The sequence below is a fragment of the Megalops cyprinoides genome, chromosome 14, assembly GCF_013368585.1.
Source record: "Megalops cyprinoides isolate fMegCyp1 chromosome 14, fMegCyp1.pri, whole genome shotgun sequence".
Taxonomy (NCBI): Eukaryota; Metazoa; Chordata; class Actinopteri; order Elopiformes; family Megalopidae; genus Megalops; species Megalops cyprinoides.
The window spans coordinates 1300640-1314256 of record NC_050596.1 but is presented as its reverse complement, the minus strand read 5'-3'; the positions used below and the strand labels follow the sequence as shown (position 1 = coordinate 1314256).

The 13617-nt window shown below is 46.1% G+C and overlaps 1 protein-coding gene across 1 annotated transcript in view; it reads left to right on the top strand.

The window, feature by feature from the left end:
• LOC118788996 (collagen alpha-1(IV) chain-like) overlaps positions 1 to 13080 on the top strand; it is an 89395-nt gene extending 76315 nt beyond the window's left edge. Inside the window, exons 32-52 of the mRNA XM_036545257.1 lie at positions 118 to 285; positions 1070 to 1159; positions 1398 to 1550; positions 5543 to 5641; positions 5747 to 5836; positions 6022 to 6161; positions 6453 to 6583; positions 6693 to 6769; positions 7114 to 7212; positions 7420 to 7470; positions 7700 to 7885; positions 8930 to 9063; positions 9480 to 9552; positions 9827 to 9898; positions 10151 to 10279; positions 10430 to 10528; positions 10609 to 10821; positions 10962 to 11139; positions 11369 to 11483; positions 11810 to 11982; positions 12384 to 13080. Coding sequence (XP_036401150.1) covers positions 118 to 285; positions 1070 to 1159; positions 1398 to 1550; positions 5543 to 5641; positions 5747 to 5836; positions 6022 to 6161; positions 6453 to 6583; positions 6693 to 6769; positions 7114 to 7212; positions 7420 to 7470; positions 7700 to 7885; positions 8930 to 9063; positions 9480 to 9552; positions 9827 to 9898; positions 10151 to 10279; positions 10430 to 10528; positions 10609 to 10821; positions 10962 to 11139; positions 11369 to 11483; positions 11810 to 11982; positions 12384 to 12465 — 2552 coding nt within the window. The 3' untranslated portion in view covers positions 12466 to 13080. The remainder of the gene's footprint in view (positions 1 to 117; positions 286 to 1069; positions 1160 to 1397; positions 1551 to 5542; positions 5642 to 5746; positions 5837 to 6021; positions 6162 to 6452; positions 6584 to 6692; positions 6770 to 7113; positions 7213 to 7419; positions 7471 to 7699; positions 7886 to 8929; positions 9064 to 9479; positions 9553 to 9826; positions 9899 to 10150; positions 10280 to 10429; positions 10529 to 10608; positions 10822 to 10961; positions 11140 to 11368; positions 11484 to 11809; positions 11983 to 12383) is intronic.
• Positions 13081 to 13617: the final 537 nt, after the last annotated feature.

Below are 13617 nucleotides of genomic sequence, written 5' to 3'. Positions count from 1 at the left end.
ATGTCATATGGCTGGAATGGACAGCTCCTTCTGGGAACACAGCTTCCACTTTCTGTCCTTCAGTGATCTTAATGCTATGAGTTCGTGGTGATGGTTTGATGGTGGTGTTTCTGACAGGCCCTGCTGGCATGAAAGGTGAGAAGGGGTACCCGGGTCCCCCGGGTTTGGACATGCCAGGGCCGCAGGGGGAGAAGGGTAATGTCGGGTTGCAGGGGATCCCAGGTTCAAAGGGGTTGCCAGGGCGACCAGGCCCACCAGGACGAGATGGTCTTCGAGGCGCGCAAGGTGAGCGTGCATACACACAAGCATGCCCGTAACCAGCTATGAGGTCAGCACTTCCACTTCCACTGAGAGCAGCAAGTGGAATTTACGCACATTGGCAGCAGCAGGTGGATTGTGTGTGAACTGGCAGCACACCATACGTTAAGACAAAGCAATGATCGTTATGCCATTATCTGTAAGAAACGTTCAAAACAGTAACCTGGTACAGCGTCTGGAGTAAAGTTAATTATGTGAAACCTGAAATATGTGTACTCTGGCCACGATGAAGGTCATATTAGTAGGCTAGCTAACATTTCACACAATGCCTTTGATTAAAAAACAGCTTATGTAGGCGACGGTATCAATAACACCCCTACCCCCCCCTCTCCCGGTTACGGCCATGCACACAGGTTAAGTTAAAATATGATAGACCAGATCAGGTGAGATCATATAAATTTATATTAGATCAAATCAAATTGTATTACATTAGTTCAAATCAGATTATATTAGATTACATTATATTACATCATCTTCACAGGAAGATATCAATTTAAGAGGAAGTAGACCCTTCACAGAGGTACAAATTCATGACAGCAGTATCCTCCAGTGAAAGATCTTTATTATGATCACTAGTAAAGATTGGATGATAAACAACTGAGTGCGATTGACAGGAGGAAACTCACCAGTAGTAATAATGATATTGAGCACTGGCCTCTCTGATTGGGACAATTCTGCAGTCATGAAATGCTTGTATATATATATATATATATATATATATATTAAGAAAACCTTTATATGTTCTCTACAGGCCCCAAGGGAGAGATGGGGGTAATGGGGACCCCAGGATTGCCTGGATACCAGGGTCCTGTTGGTAATCCTGGTGCCCCTGGACCAATTGGTGAGTACTGGCCCATCTTCAGAAATCTATGGCAACACATCAGTCTGCTATTGTGGTATCAGTCTGCTGCTCTGGTGACAGTTGAATGCAGTGGTATCAGTCTGGTTCTATGGTGTCATTTAAATGCTGTGGTATTAGTTTGCTGCTGTGGTAACAGTTGGTGTCTGTGGTATCAGGTTGTTGTAGTGTCAATCTGCTGCTGTGTTATCAGTCCAGATGTTGTTTCTCTTTGTACTAGGTGACTGCGGTGTCAGTGGACCAAGAGGTGAATTTGGTGATCATGGACCCAAAGGAGAGAGAGGAGAGCCTGGTCTACAGGGACCTCCTGGCAACATGAGTGAAGTGGACATGGAGCATATGAAGGGCGAGAAGGGCGACATTGGAGACCAAGGTATCAGAGAAAGGGTGCTAACACCCAGCCATGTGTAATGATAGGAGCAAATGGTGCTTTGCTTGTTCTCATTTCTGTGCCTGTCAGATGGAGCATGCACAGAGGAGGGGTTGTCTGTGTATGCGAGTTAACACTAGTTTTTTAGGTGAACGGCACGTGTTCTGACAGTGTCTCCTGTAAACATGAATGAAGTTACGTTGATAAAGAATAATCTCTTTCAACTTAGACTACGGCGTTGTTATTGAAGAACCCACAGTACAAACAAAACATGGTGCCAGAAGATGGACTTGAAGAGAAAAAACAAACTTCAGAGTTAGCACAGAAGACTAGCCACATTGTTGGATCATACTAGCAGTGTAAGCCACCCAGCGAATTAACCGCGAATTAGTGAATTAATACATCAACAAGTTGGCGGAGCACATCGTTAGCCTACTTACCGCGGGAGAAAGAGGACCTAACAAAGTGAAAATGGAAGGAGTACATCCACCACCCAAACTTCAGTTGACAGGTAATGTGGCTGAAAATTGGAGAAGATTTAAGAAACATTTTGAGTTGCACCTTGCTGCAATCGGCGCTGATGAGAAAAGTGAAAATATGAAAGCGTCTGTGTTCTTGCATGTTGTGGGTGATGAAGCGCTGGAGGTTTATAATAACTTCACGTTTGATGCTGATGAGGACAAGACGAAGCTGGATAAAATAACTGAGAAATTTGAGGTTTACTGTATACCTAAAAGAAACGTGACGTTTGAGAGGTACAGATTTTTCACGTGTACAGAAAACAGGAGAGACAATTGATCAATATGTGACCGAGCTGAGGACCAGAAGCAAGACGTGTGACTTTGGAGGGCTGACAGACTCTTTGATAAAGGACAGGCTTGTGTGCGGGATTCCAGATAATAGTCTAAGGGAGAGGCTATTGAGGGAGCAAGATTTGGACCTGGAAAGAGCAATAACACTGTGTAGAGCAGCAGAGACGCAAAGCAAAAACGCAAGCAAAAGAGCTGTTCAGTGAAAGCTGCAGTGTGGATGCAGTGAGAAAGGACTCACACAGCAGCAAAAAAGAAGAGCACCGCCCCCAAGGTGATAAAGGGAACAAAACCAGTGAATAGAGATGGACAAGGAAAGACATGTGGTCGATGTGGCACACAGCATCCTAAAAAGAAATGTCCAGCATTTGGCAAAACATGTAACAACTGCAACAAAAATAACCATTATGCCTGGTGCTGTAAACATCAAACCCAACAAAGCAAAGTCCATACAGTGGATGAGAGTGACACAGAGAAATTCTATGTGAATGTAGTGACAGAAAACAAAACAGAAAAAAAGGACTGGATTCACTGAAAGTGAATGATATACATATTGCAATGAAACTGGATACTGGAGCTCAAGCCAATGTGATATCAGAGACTGAGTTCAAGAAAATTAGACCCAGACCTAAACTACATGACACAAAAGTGGAAGTAAGAGGATACTCAGGAGCAGCAATACCTGTGAAAGGAAAATGCATGGTGAAAGTGACACACAAGCACAGAGAGCATACACTTGGATTCATAGTGGTGCCGAAGGATATGCAGACCATACTAGGTTTATCTGCCTGTGTGAGACTGAACCTAGTAAAGAGAGTGTACGTTGTAGAAAGTGAAGGAGATACAGAGTGTGATGAACTCATGAAAGAATGTAATGATCTATTCCAGGGTCTCGGCTGCCTTCCTGGGGAACACACAATCAGGGTGGATAAAAGTGTGCCACCAGTCATTCATCCAATCCGTAAGGTGCCATTTGCTCTTCAAAAGCCGCTGAAAGCAGAGTTAGACAGGATGGAAAGCCTGAAAGTGATCGAAAAGATTGATGAGCTGACTGAGTGGGTGAGTTCCTTCATCACCATGGACAAAAAGAATGGAAAGCTCAGAGTCTGCATGGATCCACGAAATCTGAATAGAGCAATAAGGAGAGAACACTCACTACAAGAGAAGAAATAATGTCACAGTTTGCGAATGCAAAGTAATTCAGCAAGCTAGATGCATCGTCAGGATTTTGGCAACTTAAGCTGGACGACCCAAGTTCTAAATTGTGCACAGTCAACAGTCCGTTTGGCAGATATAGATTCCTTCGATTGCCATTTGGCATTGCTTCAGCACCTGAGGTGTATCACAGGACAATCCACATGATCTATGAGGACCTGGAAGGAGTGGACACATCAATGGATGATATCATAGTATGGGGAAGCACGAAAGCTGAGCATAATGAGAGACTGAAAAATGTGCTGGAAGCAACAAGAAAAGCTAACTTGAAGCTAGGGCTGGGCGATAAAACGATCTTGAAACGGGATTGTGATAAAATTTATTGTTGATTTATTGTTGATAACGATGATAAGCTTTGGACATTTACTCGATCGTGACAACAGCCAGTCAGTCTGCAGTTTGTGGCTTGCACGTCAAAGTACACGCCCATTTCCTACCACAAAGCATTGTTTGAGCTACTGGCAGTGAAGAAAGCTCTGGAAACGAGGAAAAAATTAAGTGGAAATGACAAGGGCCGCAAAAGTGATAGTGAGAGTGATAGTGAAAGTGAATTCGAGTTACATTGAAAATTCCGTCCATGTTGCGGTTTGTGGACTCGTAGACTTTCTGTGAAAACATCTGTTTTGACAGTTTGTGCGCTAAACATTGACTAATGTGACAGGCAATGTCGTGAGTGGATAGGTAGCTGGCCTGTGTATTTGACACGCTAGGTTTGGAGAGTGCAGTCCTGTCCTGTGATGTTTTGCACAGGTCAGCTAGTGCTGGCGCTATCCTGAAAGACAGGTCATGTTCCGCTATAAATTCGGACTTTATGATTGCACACGCGGTCTTGGATGGATGAAGTGGCAGCAGTTACAGTGGCCACAGCTCCCGGCAATGTTGACGTATAACAAAGGGCCTGAACAGCTGTTTTGTGTGAGGGATCTGTATCAGACAATACCTTTTGTCCCATACTGTATTTTTTTCAAACACACGGTGCAAAGCAGCTCCCAGGCTCATTTGAATTTGTGACGAACGTTTGTCCGTTATTACCATTCATCTAACCAAGCCTATCACCATTTATTTTTCACCCCCCGTTCTGTTGTGTTTGTGTCTGTGCCTTCACAAGTTTTACTTCCATGCTCCATCTATTTGAATGCATGCTAGCCTATTGTGCAGTAATCGACTGATACAGTCCCTGCAAATACTTCCTGACACCACCTCACAGAAAGTTGCCAGTTGGATAAGAACAGTGCTCTCATGCCAGCACGTAGCCCTAAACAGGCTACCATTGGTTAAAACTCATCTGAAAAAACACCGTGTCAGTGATTTTTAATAAAATTGCGTTCCGGTCTGGTAATATCAGAGCCCCTATACACTAGCCAGAGATCTTTCTAGCAATAGACCTATGTCAGTGACAAAACAGCTGGCTAACTAACATTAGCTTGTTCATTAATGATCAGCGAAATAAGTAACAAGCTAATGTTATATATGAAAAATTTATGACATACTCAAACAGAGTACTGTTCAGTAGTAGGTGAACGGCGTGTGTCCTGACAGTGTCTCCTGTAAATGTGAATGAAGTTACATTGATAAAGAATAATCTCTTTCAAGTTAGACTACGATGTTGTTATTGAAGAACCCACAGTACAAACAAAAGACCATGTGACACAGTAATGATGACTACAGCTTCAGCTATGAAAAAGCAAGATATCACACCAATGATAAAATATCTTCAACTGATCACAACAGTGTTGTACATGCGATCCCAGAAATCCTTGAAAAACTCATAGTGCAGGTTAACTATCCTGTGTGTCAAGCACCCCCCCCCCCCGCTTTTCTAGGAGGGATGAATGGGAAAAAAGGGAATTCCCATGAAATGAGTTGCTACAAAGTGGCAACATCTTGTCTTTCCATGGAACACACAGCATGTATATGAAAAAATAAATCCAGTCAAAAATGCAAATCAAAGGCTCACATCTTTCCTTACAGGTGACCCTGGACAAACGGGTGAGAAAGGTTTCCCGGGACAGCCTGGAGTGCCAGGAATGCCAGGAAAGGACGGAGAGCCAGGATTACCAGGACAGCCAGGTAAAGCACCTGCAGTTCAGCCACACCATCACTGCAAAAGACACTGAGATTATGCAAAATCTGCTCGAAGTGAGTCACATGAATGCCTTGATGGCTCTTCTCCAGGTCAGAAGGGTGACCCTGGTGAGCCTGGAGAGCCAGGAAGCGTTGGATCACCTGGAGTGAAGGGCAGTATGGGAGAGATGGGCCTGCCAGGTACACTGCACAAGGACACCTTACTTGATTCTGCTTGTTCCTGGCACAGCCACATGGTGTCTGTTTGTCCTGTACTCTCTGATTTCTCTCCTGGTGAATGCAGTCTCAGACTTACTTTGTTCATTCAGAGGTGATAAGTATTTGGCTCTGGAAAAGACCACAGTTCACTTAGTGTGCTGTTTCAGGTTCGTCTGGACCAAAAGGTACTAAAGGAGTGGTGGGAGCGCCTGGGCACCCGGGATTCCCAGGATCCACTGGGGTGAAAGGGGAGAAGGGTGATGCAGGTCTGCCTGGCATCGGGGTCCCAGGACTTCCAGGAGAAAAGGTAGGGCCCTACTCCCCCTCACCTGCTGTTATTACAGAGAGCCAAGAGGCAATACCAGTGCATCATTCTACTGTTTGTGAGTGTACCTCTGTCTGTATGTGTGTGTGTGCGTGCGCGCGCGTGTGTGTGTGTGTGCCTGCTTTGTATGTGATTTTGTTTGTGTGTGTCAGTGTCTGCTTTTGCATTTGTATGTCTGAATCTGTCTGCTTTTGTGTGTGTGTCTGCTGTATGTACAATGTGAGTGAATTGCCTCAGAAAATCTGAAGGTGCACTGTGTCTCTCGGACCCCAGGGCCAGACCGGCCAGCCAGGTCATCCAGGAGGTCGAGGAGAGAAGGGCCAGAAGGGCGGTATGGGCATCCCAGGATTGCCAGGGAAACCGGGGCTAAAGGGAGACGCAGGGTCACAGGGTTACCAAGGCAGGTGTCCCACCATGCCCCTCTGCCAGGGAGCAGCAATGCACATGGCTACAGTCTATCCTTCCTGTAGTTCTTCACATGCTAAGTGTAGGCGTGTGTCTTACTGCAGGTAGCCATGGGCAACCAGGTGAGAAAGGAGTCAGTGGGTTACCTGGAATACCAGGCGAGCCAGGGCTACAAGGACGGCCAGGTACAGAAGACATTCTCACAATAACAAAAGTGTATGTCACTCTGTGCACCTGTGCAGGAGTGTAGGAACAGCATGCTTCTGCCTTTATCTCTTCACATGTCTATAGTTCATTAATGTTCATCTATGCAAGAACTAAGCAGCTGTGGAAATATACAAACATATACAGCAATATAGGTGCTGTTACGCAGCTGTTTATTATGTGTTTTCGTTCTTTGCTCAAGTTAAGAGGGTTAGCAGAAAAAAATGTTGTTTTGTAGGTAGGGCTTTCAGGGTGATACTGCTCCAAAGTACAGCCTCCAGGCTGCAGCAGAAATGACCACTTTGCTGAATGTTCCTGTCTCCAGGTGAACCTGGACTCCAAGGCCCCTCTGGTCCACAAGGGGAGAAGGGTGAACCTGGCGTGGATGGAATCCCTGGATCCTCAGGAGAGAAGGGAGACCCGGGTGAGTGCGGCCCCTAGGAGCTTGGAAAGGAATGCCAGTGCACATTACCATGTGGAATAGTGTTCTCTGAAAGAAAATGGTGGTGAGAAGGTGGATGGGGTTGTGGGGTGGGGGTGGGGTTTGGTAGAGATGGGGAGACCTTCCCCTCCCCGCCCCCATCGTTTCAGCCCAAGCCTCCAATCCTCAGCCAGCGCTTCTCTTACACAGGTTTACCTGGCAGGGGCTTCCCTGGCTCTTCTGGACCAACTGGCAGCAAAGGTGAGACACAAAAGAAACAGAAACACTCAGATCTGTCATCCACAGGCCAAAATCATGTGATAGTGTGTGCTGTCACAGAGGAATATACAAATAAGACATAAAATAAAATGTTAGTGATTGAGGACAGGAAACAGAAATAAAATGGTGATTGAAATGAAATGAGGGAAAAGCGCACAGAGGGTCAGTGTTTTCTTGGGAAAGATTCTCATCCTCCAATCTGTCTCTGTAGGTGACAAAGGCAGTGATGGCCTCCCAGGCATTCCTGGCAGCCCAGGGATACCAGGAATTAAGGGAGAGAAAGGCCTTCCCGGTGACTATGGCCAGCAGGGCCAGCCAGGGGAACGGGGCTTCCCAGGGCCCTCCATGGAGGGGCCCAAAGGAGACAAAGGAGTGTCAGGGGAGCCTGGAGAGCAAGGTGGGTCCAACAGCTATACTCTCTGTCACACACACACACACACACACACACACACACACACACACACACACTGACCAAAGGGTCCACAAACAATACACTTACTTGAAAATGTATAACTTGGATAATGAAGTAGATGTAGATCGGTTTGGTGGTTGAGTATTAAATCTTAAAGAGCTAAAGTGTTAAGTGCCAATGATACTACACTTGGAGGTGAAGCTAAGAGTTTGGAAGTGAGCAATAACAGCGTAAGGCAGAATTACTTTATGGGCAGTACAAAACTAGCTTTCATGTGAAATGAAAAAGACTTGGAGTGATAGCTGGGAGTAGAAGTATCTGGATCTGGACATTGTGTTGAAGGTGAAAAAAAGGCAAACAGGATGCTGGGATGCATAACAAAAAGTAATCATCACAGATCAATTGAGGTAATATTAATGTTATATAATGTCTTTGTGAAATCACATTTAGAGTACTCTGTACTCACTAAATAGGGCAAGGCTGATGAGGAGACAGGATGCAGGTGTGCAGGCAGGCAGGTGTAAACAGTCAGGTAATCTGGTGGGCGGCAACAGGGCGGAGAGCAGGGCAGGGCTGAAACACAGGGAAAAACAAAAGCACATTGACAGGGAAAAGAAAACAACTGGCTAAGACGCCGCAGTCCTGACAAGAACATGGATGGATCTTAGTTAAAGGTACTGCTATTATGTATTAGTAAACTATGATTTTTTTAAGTGAGTTATAAATCCATGGAATATCTTACCAGGAATTCTAGTCAAAGCAAACATAAAGTGTTCAAGACCAGGCTAAACACAGTCCTAGATACATTCTCAACTATTGACAAAATGATGAGACTAAAATAATTTCATAATTCACTGTGATTACTAGAGATCAATAAACAAAATAAAGAGAATACAGTTAACATGTTTTAACATGATTTTTTTTCAGAATCTTCATTAACCGAGGTGTACGTGTAAACCAGCTTGCTCTGAAGACTTGTTTCTCTTCTCTAAAAAGAGGACCTCTGTTGCTATCCCATCCTCCCTTCAGGTGCCCCCGGAGCCCCAGGCCCTGCTGGAGTTCCAGGACTTGCAGGGGCCAAGGGAGAGAAAGGAGAACAAGGTTACCTGGGACCTCCAGGCCAGCAGGGATACAAGGGGGACAAGGGGTTGGCCGGAGTTCCTGTGAGTCTCCACCTTGTCCGTCACCCCTAACACAAACTGGGGCTTGCACTGTTATGCACATGGCTGTCTTAATTTGCAATGGGGATGATCACACAAGCTTGACTTCACTAGGAATATTGCAGTGTGTAGATGTAATGCCGTGTTGTAGGGATTTCTCCTAATATTTGTTTATCTGAATGTCAACCCTCAGACACTAATGGGTTGCCTGAATCAATATGGAAGTACTTGCTAATTGAAAAATAGAGTTTTATTATTTTTCCTCAACATTCGCAGAGAGTGTCATATAGTTTCAGGAAGTATTTGGGGCATTCCAGTAGAACATTTGAATAACAAAATAAGTGAATTGCATATTCCGCGTTCAAATTCAGATGAATCCTCTGTTTGTGTGTGTGTGTGTGTGTGTTTGTGTGCTGCAGGGACCACAAGGGTTGCCAGGATTCAATGGACAGAAGGGTGATATGGGACAGCAGGGTGTTCCCGGATTCCAAGGTAGGTGCTGCTGGTGACCTTGACATGCAAAATGTGTGAGTGTGTTTGTTCTATCCCTTTATGACTCACTCTTCAGTGAGGGGGTCTGTGTCCTGACCCAGAATTGTAGTGACTCCCTCAGCAATGAGTATGTGTATCCTGGCCCAACCTTGTGCTGACCAATGCTACAGTAAATGTATGTGTTGAGGAGGAAGAACATGACAAAAGATAATGTAGATGAAGAAGGTGAAGGTTAGAAGGGAACTGAAGAGTAAAGTGTGTCTTTCTTCTCCAGGGGAGAAAGGTGAAGTTGGAGTGATGGGAATCAAGGGAGAGCAAGGAGACAGAGGCTTCCCTGGAGTGAAAGGTAGGGCAGAGTGAATGACAACTTTGTTGGTAGTGGGAGTACTGTGACTCCACTGCCACACTGCATGCATCCTCAGCACACATCAAAACCATGCAATCTTTGCATCCCTGCATCCTCCCAATGACTGCTGTGTAAAGAGAACTTTAAAATGTGACAGCACATTCAAAATGCATATTCTGTAATACCTTCAGACTAAGACATATCAGTTCATCTGCTGCACTCTCACTGATATTAATACCTCGTTTTAACCAGGTAATGTCGGCCTCCCAGGGCCCCCAGGCCCCCACACCTTCATCAAAGGGGACATTGGCTTCCCAGGGCCTCAGGGGCCACAGGGGCCATCAGGACCACAAGGGTTCCCTGGAGTGAAAGGACAGCAAGGTAATGTCTCAGGTCCCAAGGCCCACATCACGCAGCAGTGACTGCAGTGGCATTTATAAGGTGCAGGTGTCATCAGTGACAGCATTATCAGTGACAGTAAAACACTGATGTCCTCTTGAGTACACTGTCAGAGCTCTCCCATCCCTGCAGGTGTGACGGGGCGCCCAGGGGTGAAGGGAGAGGAGGGGCAGCCTGGGTTCCATGGCCAGCCTGGAAGGAAAGGCGAGTCTGGTCCAGTTGGACCCGCAGGTGAGCAACACACCCGTTGGCCCAGTGCTCCGCCTGAAAAGCCCCTTTGTGTTACACATGCTCAAATTGATCTCCTCCAGGACCCAGGGGATACCCGGGACCCCCAGGGCCTGATGGAATGCCTGGTCAGGTGGGGCCCCCTGGACCAGCCTCCATGGACCACGGCTTCCTGGTCACCCGCCACAGCCAGTCGGTGGAAGTCCCCCTCTGCCCCCATGGAACCAGGCTTATCTACGATGGCTACTCCCTCCTGTATGTCCAGGGTAATGAGAGGTCACATGGACAGGACCTGGGTGAGTGAGCGGGACACAAGCTGGCCAACCCAGCAGGCTGGGCGTCTTCTCTCAGTCTCCACAGAAGTGGATAGCATGGGGCCTTGGGAGGAAGAGATCTTCCCCCGTCCTGACCCCTGGTCTGCTCTGCCCCCCACCAGGAACTGCAGGGAGCTGCCTGCGGAAGTTCAGCCCCATGCCTTTCCTCTTCTGCAATATCAACAACGTCTGCAACTTTGCCTCCAGGAATGACTACTCCTATTGGCTGACCTCGCCAGAGCCCATGCCCATGAGCATGGCGCCCGTCACCGGGGAGAGCATCAAGTCCTTCATCAGCAGGTGGGTTGGGCCCAGAAGGGGGTGGGCACTCTGACAGGAAGTTGGTAGGCTGGGGGATATTTCAATCCCGAAAGTGCCAAATACATCCTCATTTCCAGTTTCACCATGGTCATTTGTGTGTGCTTTTGTGTGTGTTTGTGTGTCTGTACCTGTATGTGGATCTGTGTGCATATGTGTATTGTTGTGTGTTTGCATGTATGCTTTCTCTGTGTTTGCGCGCATGAGACAGGTGTGCTGTCTGTGAGGCCCCTGCCATGGTGATTGCGGTCCACAGCCAGACCATAGTGATCCCACCGTGCCCCTCTGGATGGGAATCCTTGTGGATTGGATACTCCTTCATCATGGTGAGACTGCCTTATGTTGCATGTATATTTGTTCTTCTAGTACTTAGAGAATAACTGTTAGAACGAACACTGATGGCATCACTTTAAGTTGTAATTGGTGGAGTAGTTGCTGTGGTAAGCCTTTTAATACTGATGTTGGTAAAATTGGTGGCCATGCCTTTGCTTTGTGAAGCAGGTGTCTGATCAAACTAACTATTAATGTTGCAATGACGATGAATCCTTTCCTTGATCCCCCCCCCCCTTTCCATTCTGATCTCTATCCCTCCCTCTCCTTCTCCTTCCCTCACTCTCCCTCCCTCTCTTGCTCTCTCTCTCTCCCTCTGCAGCACACTAGTGCAGGTGCTGAAGGCTCTGGCCAGGCCTTGGCCTCTCCTGGGTCTTGCCTAGAGGAATTCCGCTCTGCCCCCTTCATCGAGTGCCATGGGCGGGGCACCTGCAACTACTACACCAACTCCTTCAGCTTCTGGCTGGCCACCATCGAGGATGACGAGATGTTCATGTAATCTACACTCTACACTCTGTCTTTCCCAGTGTTAGGCAGTCTTAGTTTGGGTGCGGTTTGGATGCATAACCTTGGATCCTGGGGAATAAACCTCATCTCTGCAAGACCGGTCTCATTTCATTCATCCGACTGTCCATTCCACAAAGTAGAACCTAACACCAGGTTCCAGTTGTTTTTATCCCTGGCCTCCAGCCCTGCTTTATTTAACCACTCAATAAACAATATTACCTCCACACTCAGTACCTCATACAAAATCCTAATCATGAATGCATGTCAAAGAATTTGCTACATCAGTTTACTGTAACAGCCAGCAGGGGGCTGTGATTGTCAGGATTACTCAACAATTCTATAATGCATGCGATCACTGTGTCCTAAAGGAAGTTCTGGTGTCGTTCCAGGAAACCTGTCCCTACGACGCTGAAAGCCGGAAGCTTGCGAACTCACATCAGCAGATGCCAGGTGTGCATGAAGAGGACATAACATGCCCACCGCTGTGGGATCAGCATTTCTCCAGCCCTCACTGTGTTTTACAAATGGTGCTATTTTGTGAGGATAAAGACAGCTATATTCCAGAAACAGACACTGTGTTCCTCCCTGTCACAAGCCAATCGGATGCAGGGCACAGCAAATTGGATTTCAAGCCTTGAGAGCATCTGGCGCTTCCATTATTACAGAGCATTCCATTACATCACCACATTTCTTTACTGAATGGCACTTTGTTTGTTACTGCACTGAATATATCCCCATTTAAGCAGGTGTCCTTTTTAAAGGTATGTGTCAGGTGCTATTCAGCTTATCTATCTACCTTTTGATATGTGACCTTCATTAAATAATTCTGTAATGTTTTACAGGTACCACTTATCTGCATTAGTGTAAAGGTATAAATATTTATGTTTATCTTGTTTGAAAGCTGTACTAATATTAAGACCTATGTTGTCTCTGGCTAAGAATTACTATCAATGAAATACATATGTCCTTCAGTTAGGTCACTACAGTGCTCGCAGGTGGTACAGGAATTCATTGCTTCATTAACTTCATTGTAAATATGTAACTCCTAAAGTGTGTGATACACAACTGCAAAAGATTTCAGACAATTATATATATATATATATATATATATATATATATATATATATAATTTAAGAGACTGAAAACATGTAGAAATCCAGGACACGTGAAAAGCCAAGGGAGAGACAGTCACAGTCAAGTATTACATGTCAATTATAACATGGCAGGTATTGAGACAGATATCTTTGTTTAATACTGTCAGATCACAAAAAGCCTGAAGTGAGCTCTCTTTGCTTGAACAAAGAGTGAAGTGGCCTACATGTGCTGGGAGGGAGGGAGACAGGTGGGTGGAGTCAGTTTGCATCTAGCTACACTCTCTCTGTTGTGTGAATGCACAGACTGCCAAACACCATAGCGGCACTGCCATGATGAGTCCATGAGGCTGAAAGCAGGCGAGTGAACAGTGACGATGTCGAAACACAAGCAGGCCCTTAAAGTGCCTGTTGTGCCATGAGGGAGGGGCATCCCTATGGCCCACTGTCTCTGAGGTGGCCAGATGACCGCTGCAGGACAGATGGGCCTTAAACAGAGGACAGTCACATCATATATCTGTCACCACTGTTC